Consider the following 19905-nt stretch of genomic DNA (forward strand, 5'->3'; position numbering starts at 1 on the left):
ATATATGAAAGTATAATAAATGCCCTCATATTTTAACCTTCAAACACCTTTTCAATCAGATGATATCATTCTATTCCCATTGTACAGATTTAAAAAAAAAAAAAACACCAAGAATCAAGAAAGTTAAATGGTTTGTTTTCCAAGACTCAGAACTAGACCTCATCTCCAAGCTCAAGACAGCCTCAAGTTCAGGCGAACATATTCTTAGAAATATTTAGCAGAGTAGAGGGTGGTTCTTTGTGTGTGGTGCCTTTGCCTCGCAGCACCAACGTCATCTGGGAGTTTGTTGGAAATGAAAATTCCCTGGCCCGTACCCAAACCTACTGAACTAGGAACTTTGAGGGTGGGGGCCCAGCAAACTGTTCCAACAAGTCTTCAATGAATTCTGATGACCCCTAAATTTGAGAACCACAGGCATAGAAGTTTTTTTATTGGTCAATTTTCTCATTAATTAAAACGTTACATCCAGTACAGCCTCACTGTATCATTAGTTTGGAGAAGAGGTTTAACAATTCACACAAAAAGGGCCAACTTTATTGAATGTTTACCAGGCAGCACGTATTGTTCTATGTACTTTCACTTATTAGATCATCACAATAAGCCCTGGGGGTGGGTATTATTACTGATCACTGAGATGTGGAGAGATTGAATGATTTCCCTGAGGCCATGGGGCTACTGGCAGGAAGAGGTAGTCAGATCCAAGAACCCAGCCTCTTAATCATACTGTATAAGGCGTACAACCCGAGAATGTATACATTTACTCCTCAAGAGAATGCTGCAAGAGCCAGTGGAAAGTATATCAGGCTTTGGAGTCAGAGTGCCTGCAAAATTAGTGTCATAAAGGTTTATGAATAAGCTAGCAGGGTATGACATCTAATGAAAATTCTTTCCATGCTGTTTCCCACTAGCAGTGATACATTTCACTTCCTTGTTGCCAGGTGTTTCCATCCTGTAGTCCCCGTGTTCTGAAAAGAACTATTGCAATAGTTCAGAAGTACAATAGTTCACGAAACATTTAATTTATATCAAAATATGACATGTAAGAAGGAGGAATAGCTTCAATAGTCTCCTACTGTTATCCTTCCCTGGTAGCTCAGCTGGTAAAGAATCCGCCTTCAGTGCAGGAGAACCAGTTTAATTCCTGGGTTGGGACGTTCCCCTGAAGAAGGGATAGGCTACTCACTCCAGTATTCTTAGCCTTCCCTGGTGACTCAGATGGTAAAGAATCTGCCAGCAGTGAGGGAGACCTAAGTTCAGTCCCTGGGTTGGGAAGATCCCCTGGAGAAGGGCGTGGCAACCCACTCTAGTACTCCTGCCTGGAGAATCCCCATGGTCAGAGGAGCCTGGCAGGCTACAGACCAGGGGGTCACAAACAGTCAGACACGGCTAAACAACAAAGCACACTATTATCCTTACTTCTATCTTGTCTAATCTATTTGTCACCATGGTGATCCATTAGAAACATGAATAAGATCACATCATTTCCACTCACGTAAACCATCCAAGGAGAGTTTCTCACTGTGACTCCTTCCCGAGACAGCCTTAGCTTGGCCCCAGTCTCTCGTGCTCACTTATCCCTCCTGGTCACACTGGTCCTTGCTCCTCCTTTAACAAGTCAAGCAAGCTCCAGCCTCAGGGTTTTTGCACTTGCTCTTCTCGCTTCCTCAGTAACTTCCCAGATGTTCAATTGTTTTGCTCCCTGAAAGCATTCTGGTATCTCCTGAAAAATCACCTCCTCGGAGAGATCTTCTCTTGCCACCTTTCAAATTAAACCCTCACCCCCTTGTCACCATCTTTGCCAAATCCATGGTGCTCTCTTTATACACGTATATACGCTTATAGCACGTATACTAAGATTGGCCCAATACAGAGAAGATTAGCATGGCCTGTGCGCAAGGATGATGCCCAAATCCATGTTTTGTTCTCTGTGTGTGGCACCTGTCACTTGCCTCAAGTAATATACTTGCTTGTTAATTTTTGATTACCTGTCTCTCCACATAGGACTTTAAGCTCCCACAGGCCAAGGTTTTGTCTGATGCTCTGCTGTTTCCCTGACACCTAGAACAGTACCTGACATTGTTATGCCAGATTTTGTTAATTATTACTAGCTGTCATTAATGATTTTCTCCATTTGTTTTGATGTGCAGTATGCTACAGAACAATCACCTAAGACAGGTGCCCACAGAGGCGCTACAGAACCTGCGAAGCCTTCAGTCCCTGTAAGTATAGTTGAAATTCCAGCATGTTCTCTGGGTCAGTTTGGGAAGGAGCACTGAAATGTCCAACTGACCATTTTAGTAAATTCCTTGGCTGGGGGCTGTGCTTAAATAAGCTGCAAGTAAGGCTTTCCATTAGAGCAACAACGAAATTGTTCTTTGCACCCTCATTAAACAACATGTATGGAAAACACCCGTGTTGGAGTTTGGGGTTTCAGGGCAGAGGCCTAATCAGAAGACCTGAAATGAAAAGCCTGTTGTATATGTTGGTATCAGGGCTTCCCAGGTGGCTCAGTGGTAAAGAATCCTCTTGCCAATGCAGGAGACACAGAGACGCAGGTTTGATCCCTGGGTCAGGAAGATCTCCTGCAGGAAGAAATGCCAACCCACTCCAGTATTCTTGCCTGGAAAACCCCATGGACAGAGGAGCCTGGCGGGCTCAGTCCGTTGGATGGCAAAGAGTCAGACACGACTGAGTGACTGAACACACTCACATATGTTGGTATCCCCCCCTCTATACAATATTTTAGTTTCTGAATTCAAATCAGGAATGATACGTTCTCCTTTTATTTAGAAAAATGAGAGTCAAAATCTAGACTGCTTGGCATCATCCGTTTATTCTGTGTTTAGATTATCAGAGGTGCCCTGTAATGCAATTTTGCTGAGTCGAATAAAGGCTTAATTTTTTTTAAGTTTATTTTTAATTGATTGATTGCTTTACACCATTGGTTTGATTTCTGTCACACAGCTAACCACAGCTGTACTTTTGTCCCCTCACTCTTGAATCTCCATCCTTAATTTTTTCAGTTCTGTATGTGCATCAGGGGGCCTCAATTCAGGAGGCTAAGATCTAATGGTATGTCTTAAGATCATACCAGGTAGGTCTCCAAACCAGAGCGTACTCACCACCCCACACAGGGAGACAGACTAACTCAGAGAGTCCCACGGAAAACCACACACACCCAGATTCACACACCACACACAGGCACAGTAACCCACACCGCAGTGGTGCTGGTGGTCCTTAGTGTGAATCCACAAGTTTCCCATCAGGAGTTTCCACCCTCCTCTGATTTAAAGCCTCTGAATGAACAAAAATTGGTTATTCCTCACGGATAGAACTTTCTTACCAGCTAGATGTTTTGGAGCTTGAGTTATAAGCAATTGTTTACAGTGACTGTTTGACAACACTGTACCATGAGTACCTGATCAGTCAATGTCCGCCTCATCAGAATGTATGTGTTTACAACATATTGCATGATTTCCAGTATCCACATGTATAATATATGCTTTCATCTTACTTACACTGAAGGTCCTCATCTGTCAAACAGAATACTGATTTCTGGTCTAGAAGGATGAGGGAAATAAATGTATAAAAAAAAAGACGAATATTGCAGACTTGAGTTGAACATCATGGTAAAGAACCCATTGGTTAATAATTATACATAGTTTGCTTAATGCCTTTTACCAAGGTGACTCAAGAGAAGGAGGAACTTAAGATGACACTCTGTTCCTTTGATCTCTTTTTTTTAATGAAAGTAAATCTGTGCTGGAGACCATTTTAAGCTTTTGATTCCAGTCGAACAAAGTGACTTCCTAGGTTTTCACCAGCCTAGAGATAAACAAGCCCACAAGAGCCCCTTTGTGGCGTTTTCAGGAGCTCCGTGGTGACATCACTGTATCCCCCCCTCTTTTGTTGCACAAGCCTCTTCCTGAAGGAAAGAAGCAGCCAGAGCAGCAGAGCGCTGGAGCTGGGTGTCTGTGTCAGGGCACAGGGTCTAGTGGCGAATTGAAAAGCGAGATCATGGCAGAGGCCAACAGGAACTTTAAACAGCTGTGAGGCAGGCAGAAGATGGGAGGATAAGGGTTTGTAACCAAAAGCCACCATCAGCTGAAAGAAGACCACAAACAGAATACACACCGAAGTGAACTCTTTGAGAAAGTGAGAACCATGAATCTTTTGTTCACTCGAACTGCGCGGTGCCTCTCTGATGAAGGTGTTCAGATTTAGTTTCTTATCATCTAGCCATTTACTGTTCACCAGGTGTCTCTTGCACTTGGTGTCCAGTTCACAAAAACAATGGCGTTTGAAACCTTGTAAGTATGTGTTCCCTGCGAAAAAGCCGAGGGTTAACTTTCTAGTGGGATGCTGGCACATCCAAACTGAGGCATGGAGATGGATGGTTGGTCCCCAGTGCACGCTGGATTGTACCGCCGGTTATGTGCTGTTTGTCCCGGGTCCCCTTGCCCAGCACACAACAGACCATGGAGGTGTTGGATGTTGGCAGTGTGTGTTGTTATGACACTTGTCTCACAGTTTTTGTAATACTTTGATACAAGCATTAAGATTGGACAGAAGAGCATTATAAACTTTAACCACCAGCCACACAGACACAATACTGAACCAACCAAAGGCGTCCCTTACCCACTTTGGAGATTTGGGCTACTATGAGCTGTTTTAAAGTTTTACTATTATCCCAGAGGCAAGATGGTCTTTTGTTGTTGTTGTTTTCAAAATTTATTTAGTTTTTAATTGAAGGATAATTGCTTTACAGAATTTTGTTGGTGTTTTAATAATATTTCTCCTGCTTCTTTCAAGCAGGAGAAAATAGAAACGGTTCACATCAAATGGTCGTTACAAACATGCATTCCTTGTCCACTGGCCATTCATCTGCCATGCATACTTCAGCCTCCATGCTACATTAGCTCATCCACGACACCTGGCAGGCTTCCATTCAGCTACCTGTCTAGCTTTTCTCGAACTACCGTCAACCCTTAGACCTCCACTTACAGTTTTTAAAACTATTTATTTATTTGGCCCCTATCTTCATCGTGGCAGTCGAACTCTTTGTTGCTGCATGTGGGATCTAGCTCCCTGACCAGAGACTGAACCCAGCGCCTCTGCACTGGAGCATGGAGTCTTAGCCACAGGACCACCAGGGAAGTCCTCCTCACCCTTTTTCTAATAGTTCCTTTTTTCTCTCTTGAATTCACTCTATTTTTCTCCACTTTTTTATTTTCCTTGTTATTCATTCACTCTCGAAGAAGCACTCTGCACTTCCCAGGGGCTGGGAATGCATCACCCCTGTGCATTCCTGGCTTTGAAACTTCTGAAGCGAATTGTTGATTTTAGCTGCTGTGAAGAATTATCTGGAAAGTCTGAGAGCCTAGGGCTCACCCCAGACCAATTAAAATCAGAACCTCTGTAGGAGACCCAAACATTAGTGATTTCTAACCGGTTTAATGATATAGTCAAGTGGTTCTTAAGTGAGTATTGGGGAAAATGAGTGTCCTGAGATGATTTGCAAATATCCTCTTGAACTCTTTTCAAATTTGAAAGAATAACAAAGCCCATATTTTGCATTCCAGTAAAGAACCCACCGGCCAATTCAGGTAGACATAAGAGACATGGGTTTGGTCCCTGGATCAGGAAGATCCCATGGAGAAGGGTATGGCAACCCACTCCAGTATTCTTGCCTGGAGAATCCCATGGACAGAGGAGTCTGGAGAGCTGCAGTCCATAGGTTTGCACAGAATTGGATGTGAATAAAGCGACTTAGCACTCGCACACACGCAGTTACACACATAGCACACAGGAACTAATATAGGGCTTTCCAGGTGGCGCTAGTGGTAAAGAACCCACTGGCCAGTGCAGGAGACATAAGAGACTTCAATCTTCAGGTCACAAAGATTCCCCTGGAGGAGGGGAACCCACCTGGAGTGGAGGCAACCCACTCCAGTACTCTTGCCTGGAGAATCCCATGGACAGAGGAGCCTGGAGGGCTACAGTCCATGGGGTCACAAGGAGTCAGACACCACTGAAGCGACTTAGCATGCACGCCCGCATGAACTAATGTGAAATGAAAGTCAAGAGCCTTTCATTCACAAAGTTGGCTTGTTTGTGCTTATTTGAGATAGCTCAATCTCCCTATTTAGTCCTACTGACAGTCTGGGGTAGATGAAGTGAGGAGGCCACATTCGTATTACCCTGCTCTCAAATGTACCCATAGAACAGCAGCATCAGCACCTCCCACGTAGACTTGGCTTCACTGAATGAACTTAAGAAACTTGATATACGTGGAAACTGGTAACCTACTGCGAGGAAGAAACAAATTGTACTCATGTTTCAAGGGATGTGATTTTCACTGGTTCCATCTAAACAACAAATAGTTTGCCTTGTTCACAATGAGAACACATAGGTACATTTGTGTTCTTTGAGCTCTCCTGATGCTTACAAACTGTTCAGCTAAAGAGTAAGAGGGCAAGTCCGTGTACCTGAGCCCAGCAGCCCGGAGCCTGCCTCTGTATAATACGTACCTTGTACACTAGCTTTCTGACATGGCAGTGACTGCCCAGACACCAGTTGGACTTTTTTGTAATGTAATCAAATATAACTTAATTTCCTTTCTGTTTTTTGGAAAGGAATAGGAAATGTAATCAGAATTCACAGTGAACTGGATTTCACCAAGAAACCTTTGGCATTATAGTTACTGGAGGACTAGGATCAGATTACAGTGATTTGATGGAATCTCAAAACTTAACCCTGCCATGTCCTCACATATATTGTTAAGAAAGAGATCACTGAAAAAACAGAAGATCATTGCTTCATTGGCTGACAGCCATTAATGATATTCAAGCATCTCCCTGTCATTAGTGGAAGTTCAGGGTGATCAAGGACAATGACATATTCATGTCTGTCCGGCTAATATTAAATAGTGTTAAGTACTATACTATTTAATATATGTTGATTTCCATGCCAACTCTGCAATAGCGAAACTAATTGTGGAAAATGCACAATTGTAAAAATCATGAGCTGGTAAATAGAAAGTGAAAGGAGAATTAAACATGTCTTTAATATTGTCTCTACTCTCCAATTAGCTGATAATCATCTTTAGAGTACAGACATTATTTTAAGACCTGAGAAGAGTATCTAACTCTTGCTGGAATAAGAGCTGCCTGAGCATCTCACTGTGACAGTGCCTTAAGGGCTGTAGACACCCTCCTCCTTGAACCCTGTGAAACATCAGTAACTTCCCCTTGACTCTTCAGAGTAGGGTTTTGCTACTAAGAATCCAAAAAGAGTCAGCAGCAAGAAGAGGAGGTGAGGAAGAAGAGGCAGGGCTCACAGTGCTGAGCAGAAAGGAAGGCAAGCCTAGAAGCAGCAGCAGATCCCCCAGTCAACAGCCAGGAGCCTCTTGGGTTTCAGCCTGAGGATAAAGGAAGTAACAGAAGACAGCGGGGTGTAAACAGATGAAAAGAAAGCAAAGGGAGGTAACCAAGGGGATAAGATTAAAAGATCAAAAGGGTTAAAAAAAAAAAAAAAAAGCAATGGTTTTAGTGTTAGTGACATTATTCCTTCCACTAAAATAGTGTCCAGAAAGAAATTTTAAGCTTACATAATTAAAATCCCCCATGGTCTTGGTTTCATTTTTCACAAGGCCAGTACATTAGGTCTGTCTTGAGATGGAGGAGCACTGGGAAGTTCTGGAGACTAAGACTTTTGACTGTTGAGCTATCTGGAGTTCATTTCACACACCACATGCAAACCAGCACCCAGTGAATTGTTCTGAGGAGAAAGGGTTTTGCCTTGTCCCCCTCCTCCCATTTGAACACTGGGAGAGGGGACTGCCCTGGTGGTACAGTGATTAAGACCTCACGCTTTCAAGGCAAGGGTGCCGGTTCAAGCCCTGATTGGGGGAACTAGGATCCCACATGCCACGAAGTCAAGAAAAACAAACATTAGGAGAAAATTATTTTCAAAGGCAAAGCCCTTTTCCACAGAAAGAGGGAGCTCAAATTGGAGCCTCAGAATCAGATGAAAATCAAAAGCAAAATGTGAGCACTTTAAGTAAGACCCGAGGTGTGAAATACTATGATAAGTGCTATTACAGGTTATCTACCAGTTCTATAAGGCACAGATTTGACAATCATATCAGACAGGTAAATAACTAAAAGAGAACATAGATGTTATGCAATGAGAACTAAAATCAGCTCTTTCATCTCGTGGTGTCACATAAAGTTTAGCTTTGAAAAGTAGGTTGGACTACCGAGAAGCTGAAAGGATGCCGACTCTGGGAAGGCACACTGTAAATGGGGCAGAGTGTCCCCTTTCTGGAATAATGGGGGCTGGATGAATTGTGAAAAGGCACATAAGAAGCAGTAAAGTTTAGGAACAAGACAAAGATAGAACCAGAAGTGCTCAAAAGCTGTTCATATTTATTCAAATTCTTACCTGCATCATCTCACTTCACCCTAAAATCAACCTTGTGAGACAGGATCTGAGGTCACCCCTTCCTTAGTGATGAGGGAGGAGAAAGCTCAGAGGTGTTACTGAGCCTCCCGAAGGTCATTTGTCTTTTAACGGAGTCAGGCTACAGGGGAGTATCGGGTAAGACCTCTGGCCTTTCTACCTCGAAAGTCTTACTATTTTATCACTATTCTGTCCTGTCTTCCTAAGAGAATCCCCTGAAGAGAATGAGCACACAATAAAATGTGCTAACAAGAGGGAAAGGAGCCTGATGGGAACACATAGTCGCTTAGGCATGTGGCTGTGGAGGTTCAGGAAAGAAATCCATAAATTGATGACGGGAAGAGAACAATATTGATTCATGCGTGGGCCAGTCAGAGCTTTTTCAGTATTTTCCTGAGCATTTGGTTGTCCGTTCCCTCATTACCTGGGATGTGGAACTTGTCTCCACTTTCCTGATGAAGGAAACCATAGGTGAGAAAGGGAAACTTGTCCTTACTGCAAAGGGAAAAGTTGATTAGACAAAGACAAGAGGGAAGAACTTTCCAGCAAAGGGAACAACATGTGCAAAAGTTTGTAGTGGGGGTGTGGGGAGAGGGGAACTGGTCCATTGAGAATCAGAGACAAGATTAGCATGGCTGAAGCTGAAATAGCAAGGCCGAAGTGCAACCAGAGCCTGGTGAGGCAGGTGGGGTCCAGACCCCTTGAAAGCACACTGGGACATGTCGTGGATTTTAGACTTTATTATGAAAGCAGTGAGAATCCACTGGAAGATTTTGAGCCAGAAAGGGCATGATCGGATCTGTGTTAATGAAATAGTCTAAGAGAGAAAGGAGAAGTTTGTCAGGATGGGGGCAGTAAAGATGAAAAAAGGAAAGTGGATTTGAGAAAATTTTAGATAACATTACTAGTATTTGCTAATGAATTGACTATGAGGAATGAAGGAGAAAGAGATGTAGAAGATGTTTCCTAACTTTCTGATTTCTGTAATCACATGCTTAATGAAGCTTATCACTGAGATAAGAAATGCTAGTAGAGGACTATATTTGAGGAGATGAGTTTGGTCTCGAACATTTTCAAGACTAGATGTCTTATCTGAAGACGAACAACTCGGAGACGTCACATAGGCAGTTTGAAATCCAGACCTGGATCTCAAAGAGAAGTGAAATTTAAGTTAGGTCCTTCTACCATGCATTTCCTGTTACCTAATACTTTATTGTAGTGATTTGATTGACTACTCTTTAGAAAATATGCTCCATAAAGACTGCAACATGTCTGCCCGCTTTATTGCCAGATCTCCAGCACCACACACTGTACCTGCAAAGGAAGTCCCCATGAAATATTTGCTGAGCTGAGCCAACACCTCAAACTCTAAGTGATGTTCTAAACAGCTGCTCAGGCTCAGCTGATTCCCCACTTTGGCTGTGGCCTGCACTCACTGGTCTCCCTGGCTCCCAACTCATATCTCTGTACTCTGGTTTTCCTGCTGCCCTTCCTGAGCTGTACATCCCACTGTTTCCTTGAAGGGTTTAGAAGTTGATCTACAAGATTAAGCGTTTCTGTTGTTTTAACCCCACTGCAAGAACTCCCTACTTCAAGAGAAGGGTTCAGAGAAGAGTAATAAAATTCTCAGGTTGGGGAGATTTGGATAGGCGGGAGTAGAGTTGTTTCTGAAGACAAGGCTCAGAAGCACTGTGGGGAGCTTCCCTGCTGGCTCGGTGGTGAAGAATCCACCTGCCAACGCAGGAGACGTGAGTTCAGTCCCTGGTCCAGGAGGATCCCACATACTGCAGAGCAACTAACCCGTGCTCCACAACTGCCGAGCCTGCGCTCTTGAGCCCAGAACCGCAACCACTGAGCTCACGTGCTGAAACGACCGCAGCCCACATGCCCTGGAGCCCATGCTCCACAACGGGAGAAGGCACCACTCTCCTCAACCAAAGGGAAGCCCGCATAGCAATGAGAGCCAGCACAGCCAAAAATAAATAAGGACGGAGCTGAGGAAGGGCTTGAATGGGACACAGAAATAAGAAAAAACTTGGGCCAGATAAGGTGGATACACTCTGAATATCAGAACAAAAAGTTGGGATTTGAAAGGAATGGCAATGTGGAATAGCTGTGGGTTCCTAAAACAGGGAAGAGCCCCATTTTAGGGAGACTCACCTGGCAGCAGCCTTCAGGATTAATCAAAGAGATAAGAGATCAAAGGCAAAAGGACCAGCTAGAGGCTATTGCATAATCCAGGTGTGAAGAGATAAGACACTTTACTAGGCAGTGGAAGTGAACAATCTTGGAGATGAAGATAAATGGAGAAACCTTGGAGAATGATTGTCTGGAAAGCAATGGGAGCTGTGAAGATGACCCCCAGATTTCAGACTCTGCTGATAGCTGGGAGACAAATGATGCCCCTGACAAAAAAGAGGTCTTGGTTTTCTATGGAGAAAAGTGAAACAAAAGAAGTTAATACTCATGGTGCTTTCGTTCTGGGTCATCTTCCTGTTAAAAAATTCACAGCAGTAGTAACCTCTGAGAAACTGAGCTGCTGCTGCAAGAGTACTGGAGTGGGGTGCCATCGCCTTCCCCGAAGAAACTGAGCAGCTTCATGTAAATTGACTTTAAAATATGTTTCTCATTGGAATCTTGTACTTCCCAATGATACCAGAGAGACAGAAGCTTGATTCTGTTAGACACTTCATCCGGTGTGAGATCACTTGTCTCATTCACTTTAGAGACAAGTCAGCTGACTCGTCTCTAAATTATTATACCTCCATAAACCTGTACACCTTCTCTCTCCCCAAGTTGCAGAGATGGAAAAAACCTTTTTACCTTTTCAGAGGTAAGTCTAAAGCAATAATTTTTCTTCCTGGTTTACATTAAGTTTATCAGTAAATAAGATGGAGAATAGAAAGATAGAAGCAGAAATCCCCATGTAAGCAATCATGGTGTTCATATGAATTCGTATGCTTAGTATCTTCCTAGGTTATAGATGGTAAATTTCACTAGAAAGTTGAATTCCACATTGTCATCACTTCATAAATGTTAAAAAACAATAACAAAAAGTGACTCATTTGATTACGAAGATTCATATAAATCAATACAATCTATAAGAGTTCATGTGGATAAAATTCTATCTTGATAGTATTATTATCAAAATGATCTGGCAAATTCGATTCCAATGACCGACTGGTTCCAATGCAATAAAATTTCTAAGCAGTAAAATTTCACCATAACAAAGACTTGAGGGATTTAGTCAAATTGTATCATATACAAGCTTAGAACTATACACTTTTCATTTAGTAGCAAAAGTAGGATAATCATTGAAACTGCTCCCATTTCTTAAAATGTTATAAATGAACTAAATGACTGTGCTAGTTTGACTCCCAGGAATTGTTCAAAGTGGTCTCCTCACAAAATGTACAAGAGAGTTGATCATTTATTTAAAAGAAGAGAAATGCTCGTCCAACTATAAAACAGCTATGCCAAATGCTATGCTTCATAGGTCTGTTTATTGGAAGAGTCCCCATAAGCTGCATTAAAGCTGCAGCTGCAACATTCTTCACACCTTTGCCCTTTTTCCCCTCGAGTCATCCATGTTAATAATTGACAATATTACAGTCATCTCAGATGAGAATTAGCCAAGATCAATGGCTTTTGACTAACGCTTTCTTCCTTGTAGTTAATGGCTTATCAAAGATATTCTCAAAGATATAAGTTTGTGTTATACACCGGACAAGGTAGCATATACAAGATACATGTAAAGGTCTATTTTCTAGAGAAACAGTAGCTGGAGTGACCTCATCAACTCACTGATCTCTACCATAATGCCATCTATAAAGCAAAAATTCCTTTCAAGAGTGTGGAACAGATTAACATCATGTTCCTTTTAAAAGAGAAAAATTGCAAAAGTAAGCTTTTTTGCATGGAAGCTATAGAGAAGAACTTCAGAGAGCAGGTAAGAAAATAACTTTTTTTTTGCTTTTTCCTGACATTAAAAATTGATTTTTTTTTCTTGCCCATTACCTCACATGCATTGATATTGCAGACCTGTGTTCACAGTGAACATGCAGATCTGTTCTGTCTTTCATTTATTTAACACTGGCTAACACTCACCCCTGCACAGTTCCGTCTGCCCAGCTGCCCGGAACACTGAGCCACCGTAGCTTCCGTGCCTTCCTTTCTGGTCATATCTACCAAGTCACCCTGTTTGGCCAGGTTACTTATTCAGTTAATGTCCTTCATCCCAGGCCTTCCTCCACCTTTGTACACTTCTTTCTAGCACGCATCCTTGCTCACCCCGATGACTACAACCACCTTAGTCACTTCCTGTCCCCCAGCTCCTCCTGCACTCAGCTACCAGCGTGACCTTCCCACAACACACCCATTATTAATGTGTCTAGTCTTCTGCAGGCAGCACGACACACCCACCCCAGAGGAATATTTTTACACAGATCTTAAAGAATGCTTGAGGGGGGTGGAGGTGTTGGCAAGACATTTCTCACAGGGAAGTAACCCAGAAACTTCCTGGGACTGAAGTTATCCCGACTCCAAATGCTTACCTTGGATATTCAAAGTTACTGAAGACCATCAGGCTGAAGTGGATGCCAGTGATGAGAAGACATGACCCAGGGCCGTGAGAAACAGCCCCCTGGGCCCAGCAGTTAGTCCAATAAAACCCCTGTAGGCATTTGTGGAGCCCCCGCCCTCCAGTCCTTCCCCAGAGAAGAAGTTGTTTCAACATACACCCAAAGTCAGAACAGATCCATTTCTCATCGGCTGTGGTCCTCTAAGTGACATTGCAAAAGCTCATACTTAATAAAAATTGTGTTCTGGCATCAGATGATATCTTCTTTCTCCTCAGCCACTTTAGCCTTTGAGGCCTTTTTGGACCTTTGCTGGAGTAACACAAAAGATCTGTGTATCTCCTTTTCTCTGTGAGGGAAGCCTTCCTATAACACCAATCAAAACATGCACTTTAAGGATGTACAGTGAGTGGAAAATCAGTCATCCTGCCAGTTCACATGACAAAAAAAAAGGCAATCTACTATAGAGATATTTGGCATTACAAATGATTAAGGCCTTCAGAAAAAAAAAAAGAAACTTCAGGAAAGCGGGGAATGGTGCCATTTCCTAAATGCGAAACTTTTTCTCCCATAAAAAGCCTATCATTTGTAAAGTGATTTACCTCTTACAAAATCCTTCCACATACATTTTTGTCACTTAATTCCCATAATAATTTTGTGACCTGTTATGATACTGCTTTACAGATATGGAAATTGACCCTCAGAGAAATTAATCAGGATGCTCCCTGATCTCAGAATTAATAAGTGACAATCTTGAGTTAAATCTGTGTCTTATTTCTCCTAATTCAGTGCACTTTCCAGTTTCCCATACATTCCTTATGTAGGTGGTTCCATGCGACTTTAAGAAGTAGAGTGAAGTGTTATTTTATCTATCATTTTCTGTAAGTTATAACAAATGGTGCATACAATGCGTGTCATTTCCCATATAGCCATTACTTTTCTTTCCTGTTTGTTTTATTTATTTTTTAATTGAAGGATAATTGCTTTACAGAATTTTGCTCTTCTGTCAAACAGCAACGTGATTCAGCCATAGGTATACAGATTCCCCTCCCTTTTGAACCTCCCTCCCATCTCCCGCCCCAACCCACCCCTCAGCAAATTCCCAGTGGCTATCTATTTTACATATGGTGATGTAAGTTTCCATGTTACTCTCTCCATACATGTCATACTGCATTTCAAGATCATAATTAAGAGGTTTGTTTGTCGGAAAGAAGATGGGGCCATGCTAAAGTGTTTTATTTTGCTACGCCTGCTTGCAGGCTTTATGCTGCTTCTGCCATATTATCAGTGGATATTTCAAGGCCAAGATCATTGCTAGAAACTTTCTCTGGCAATGTGCCCTCTACCATATGTCATCACTTCTCCTTTGCCTTCATAGAAGGCAATACTATGAAGACGTACTATTCAGTAATGTAACAGGAACAAAACTATTTGCCCTTTGTGATACTGACACACACACACACACACACACACACACACACGTAGTGATAATTACGTGTGTATCAGCCTCCAGTGATAATACTGGAGGCTGGAAAGCAAGGGTGACTTCTGTTAAGTCTGTTTGCAGACACCACTTCATTGCTTCTGTTACAAGGGATGAAAGAGTTGTCTGCATGTCTCAGAACTGAAATTTACTGACAGGTGACACTCAAGTAGCCAGTGTTTGACTAAGGGAAAATGTGAGTTTCTTCTTTTTTTCTGACTGGTTTCTATGTCAAAGCACAAAAACACCAACTGTTAACCCACTTCAAGCAATAATAATGTAAAGTCATTAAGGGGCTTTATGGTTTACAAAGCCTCGTTGTATCATTTTCTTTGATCGTAAAGCCATCCGTTAGGTAGAGCGGCTCCCCCCAGTTTATGGATGTGAAAGCTGAGGTCTGTTGCCTTGGTCATGGTCATATAGCTGTTATTTTTGACTTGGACTCAAAATTTCTCATCCCAAATTCCTTCACTTTTTCAGATTCTGAGATGACTGAACACACACACACACACACATCCCTTGTGATTTGCAGGAAATAGGAATGATGACAAAGAAAGCCTTAAACAGTGGAGTTACATACATAGTTGTTTTTGCTGCTCCTGACATTCCTACATGTGTTTTCATGACCGCGTGGTGGTGTTTTCCTTAAACTCTAGCACTTCAGTGTTGCATTTTTCAAGTATGTGAATGGACAATGTCCAGCTGCCTCTAAAGACCAGGTTGACATAATGTGAGCTCTTTGTTTACTCACTGAATAGGCACAACTTGTGCCCTGCCCTGCTTTGTCCACAGTCTTAACCTTGTTCTGTAAGAACCACCTGTACAAGTGGCTGAATAATGAATTCCACACTCAGATTTGTCTTGAGATCTTCTGTTAAGATTAAATCGGTTACTACCTCTGAGCATGAATAATATACCACTCTCTGAAATAGATTTGGACCACTGCAGCCAGATGGACATGGACTTCAAAACACTACAATGAGAAGGAGTATATTTATGGGGAGCTTCTTAGATGAAGAAACTGCTGAGACAGAGAAACATTTAGTGCCACACTCAGGATGCCAAGTAACAGATCTGGGTGTGTTAGAATTTGGAATGTGGACAATTGCCCAGTCCTACTCATTTCGTTTCAAATAGTACATTGCTCTAAGATTATGGTGTGAAAACCAGATTACATCCTTTTTACTGGGGGGAGAAGTGATTCATAAAAGACATTTATCCAGAGAAATGGGCTTTTTAACTTTGGGAACTGATGCCAGAATCACTTGAGATCCTGCAGAAACTTTAGTAGTAACTTAAATATTGGAAAAGACAAGCCCATGACTCAATGCAGAGAGAGCCTTTTCTGTACATGCTCCCCCTTTGCAATGAACTTGAAGGTCAGTCCTTTTCAGGACTTAGAAGCCACTTGTAGTTTCACCGCATAAGCCACTGGCAATCATCAGACAATATGTCAACAAAAACTCGGAAATTCATAGCATTTAAATAACGTCTTCATGCTTTAATCAGTGCAGTCATTAAGGAGAGTTTACATATGTGCTTTACTCCTAGTCAAACAAAAACAAGCGCCTCCTCATGCTCTGATGAGAGTGAACTTTGTTTAAACATGGGCCGAGCATGTTGTTGCTGGACGGAGGGAAAGGGACCATGTTGGGTTTGCCTGAATGTTTCCTGTTCTGTTTGTAGACAGCACCTCGAGATATCTGGAAGTGCGAGTCTGCTACCTACAGTGATAGCTATTCTCCTGGAAATTTGATTGTGAGTGGACTGTGGCATCAGACTTGTTTGTTCCGAGTGACCTTATTTCAGCATCAAAACTTGACCTAGAGGGGTGGGTGGGGGAGGGGAGGGAGGCACAAGAAGGAGGTACTATAGGTATAATTACAGCTGATTTGCATTGTGGCATGGCAGAAACCAGCACAACACTGGAAAGCAATTTTCCCCCAATTAAAAAATTAAATTTAAAAGCTTGGGTTGGGGCCTGGAGGGCATGCCTTCTCCCTTCAGTCAGGAGAAGCAGGGGCCAGAACAGGAGTGGAATGACATGTGTGACCGAAAGTGGGGAAGCCACTTTTCGTGGAGAGGTGCTCCCTACCACAGAGAATGCTGCTTCTAAGCTGTTTAAATTTGGTCTGCAGGGGATTATTTCATGATCCTCGAGTGCTTCCTGCATCTGTTTAGTCTTAAATGCTTCCTAAAACATTTTTCAAAATCCACTCGTGATGTTCTAATCCTCCCTAATACATGCACTGCTTAAAATGCAACTCTTCTTTTTTAAATCCTAGCTTTGAAAATGCAAATAAATGTGTGAGTCTTAAGAACAGATTGAAAAAAAGAAAAAGTGAGGGCTGGTGGATGCAGAACTGAATGTCGAGGGTCCTGTGTTTCATGCACTTTACAGAAGACTTCAATCTGTGTCTGTCTGGTCACTTCAATAAGAAAAGTTAAGGCATTGCTGTTACAGCCACTTCTAGGCTGGATTAGGGTAAAATAAATGTATTGCACTCCCTCTACTGGCTCTGAAGCTGCAGCAGCTTATTAACTAGACCTATTTTTAGATGGATTTCCCCATTAAAAAAAAAAAAAAGTGATGTGTAGAAAAAGCAAGCAAAAACTGGGAACGCTATTAATTTTACTATTCATTTAAAATGTCAAGGAAAGTAAACATCTGCTCAATGCCATTGGTTAGGCTGAACAAGAAAGCCTGCTTGTTTTAGGCTTTGCAGCAGAGTACTAAGGGGCGAGGGGCGCCTCCCCCTCCCTGAAGCATATCTCTAACAGCCTTGTAAAAGTTACTCATGCATGCGTGCTAAGTCACTTGAGTCGTATGCGACTCTGCGACCCCATGGACTGCATCCCGCCAGATTCCTCTGTCCATGGGATTCTCCAGGCAAGAATACTGCAGTGGGTTGCCATGCCCTCCTCCAGGGAATCCCCCTGACCTAGCCTTGTAAAAATTACTCAGTCCTTTTCAAATGCTGAAATAATCTTTTCCCACAGCTCAGTGAACCAAAATAAGTATGTTTTGTGTCTTCAAAACAGTCCAGGAAGGCAACAGCATTTGTCTGACTTGGTTGATGTGGGAAGGAGCAGAGGGGTTTTCTTTTCTCCTGGTGTCAAAGAGGAAAGCTAAAGGCTCATCAGCTGAAACACTACAGCCCAGGGGAGGCCACCTCCTTGCCGGAAATCATAGTCCTCCCAAACCTGGAAGAGACTCACAGCCATGTGGGATCTCACAGCAGCTGTCCTGCTCGCACCCGGAGCGGAGGCTACCAGGAGGCAGACGCCCCAGATGCCGGGCTCCTGCGGCCCCAGCCCCGCCTCACTCTTGTTGATCGGGTGTGTGGAGGTTCTCCTGCAGAGCCTGTCTTCTGCCTGCACTCTGCTCTCTGCTTTCCACTCTTTCTCGCTTTCTTCCCCAGGCGTCTGGATGCCAACCGCATCAGCTCCGTGCCCCCCAGCTGCTTCAACGGCCTGCATTCCCTGAGGCACCTGTGGCTGGATGACAACGCGCTGACGGAGATCCCGGTCCAGGCTTTCAGAAGCTTATCAGCACTGCAGGCCATGACCTTGGCCCTGAACAAAATACACCACATACCAGACTATGCCTTTGGAAACCTCTCCAGCTTGGTGGTTCTGTAAGTTTTGTTGATTCCCCTTCCTCCCCCAACAGTTTCTAAATTCACTAAGATCTTGTAATTCTCTGTGGGACCTTGACCTTAGAATGATAGCCCTTCAGACTTTGAAGAGGGACATTTTTTTTTTTTTTTTTTGAAGAGGGACATTTTAAGGGAGGAAAACCCCCTAAAATAACTCAGAAATGTTCTAATCGTGCAAAAGAATTAAACAACATTTATTGAGCACCTGGCAACTGCTAAGCACTGCTAGGCACTCAGAAATAACAAAATATGACCTCTCAGGGAAACTATTGTATATTACACGAGTAATCACCACACTGTATAGTTAGTCCCATGACCAACGGTAATAAAAATCCCTTATTTCTGATACTAATTTGTAATGCATGTCAAATTGAAATATGCCCTTCTTATTATTTAATAAGTACCTCTTGAACCCCTTCCAAGGTAACAGAAGCAAGGGACAAACCCTTAACAACAAGTTATGCATTTGTAAAGCTTTTCCCTTTGAGGTCTAGATTTCATTATTTTAAGTAAACTAAAACGACCTCAAGTAATAGTAGGAAAAATAAACGGTTCAAGAGGGCAGCAATATGCCCCACGTATATAATACAGTCAATGCTGACAGAGGACAACAGGAGCTGCTTGAAAGGCTCGAGAATTAGCTTGCTTCGAGAAAAGCGCCTGCTGCACTGTTTCTGCCTTAGCTGCATTCCTGCCCCCAGCCCGCCGCGGGCTTCAGTCATTGCACTTTGCTTGTTGATAGGGCCGTCTCTTGCCCTGCAGTGTGTACTCCTTTGAGGGCTGGCCAGCATCTCCTCCATCTTTTGAGGTTCCCGTCATGTGTTGCCTGTAAAAGGTCCTCAATAAGTGCCACATAGATCTCACATGATGCCAGCATATATTTGTTAGGATAGCAACGTTTGTCTGAAAGGATCGGACATGTGGGGTGACGTTAACAAATTTCTATCCTGAAGTAGTTCATATACAAAGGTGACGCTTCTGTTCCACCAGAAGCTGGGTAGGTGCCTTAATGTTTCCTTCCACTAGAGGGAATGAATTTACAGAGATTCAGCTCTTCTCTCCCCCCAGCCCCCTTAAGCCCATTTCCCCAAAATCCCCCTGGGACTTGGTCCAGTTTTCGGTTATGCACACAGCTGTTCTCACTGGCCCTGACGTAACCGACTTATCATTGAGCCAAAGATGATAATCAGACACATTTATACAACAAGATAACTGATCTCCTTGGGCAGTCAAAAAATCTGATCCCCATTCTCTGTGGCTGAAATTGTTGTTTCCTATTAACCTGTGGCCCCACCCTGGCAAAGCAGCCAGGATAAGCCATCAGCTTTGGTGGAAACTGCGCACACCTCAGACCGCCTCCTCTCCACCCTCCGTTTGTCGATGTTGGTCAGAATCTCTATTTAACATTCTGTATTCCAAAGCCACACTGAGCAACCTGAATTTACTTATACCAGCCTTGTTGCTAATCCCACAATTATTATTCACTCCATGATATCTCAAACCCAAAAGGTAAAACTGTGACTGTTAAATTCTGTGGTATAGAGTCATCTCTGGTAAGAGTGAATGGGACATAAAGCCTTTAAAGCAAGCGAACAGAAATGTTAAACAAAGCATCTCTTACATATAATTAGTGCATTCTCTAGAGTAAGTGTTTTTGGATTTCAGCAATCAAAATGTTTTGCCTCACTTTCCATGTGCAATGCGCCCTCCTGACTGTCTGTAA

At 42.8% G+C, this 19905-nt stretch overlaps 1 protein-coding gene and 1 non-coding gene across 2 annotated transcripts in view; both read left to right on the forward strand.

Annotated features, from left to right (window-relative positions):
* LGR5 (leucine rich repeat containing G protein-coupled receptor 5) overlaps positions 1 to 19905 on the forward strand; it is a 131813-nt gene that overhangs the window by 83736 nt on the left and 28172 nt on the right. Inside the window, exons 4-5 of the mRNA XM_042246516.1 lie at positions 2148 to 2219; positions 17946 to 18161. Coding sequence (XP_042102450.1) covers positions 2148 to 2219; positions 17946 to 18161 — 288 coding nt within the window. The remainder of the gene's footprint in view (positions 1 to 2147; positions 2220 to 17945; positions 18162 to 19905) is intronic.
* On the forward strand, positions 1827 to 1933 carry LOC114114196 (U6 spliceosomal RNA). Its single transcript, XR_003589032.1, has one exon. It is a non-coding gene; the product is annotated as a U6 spliceosomal RNA (small nuclear RNA).

The sequence above is a fragment of the Ovis aries genome, chromosome 3 (genome assembly GCF_016772045.2).
Source record: "Ovis aries strain OAR_USU_Benz2616 breed Rambouillet chromosome 3, ARS-UI_Ramb_v3.0, whole genome shotgun sequence".
NCBI lineage: Eukaryota > Metazoa > Chordata > Mammalia > Artiodactyla > Bovidae > Ovis > Ovis aries.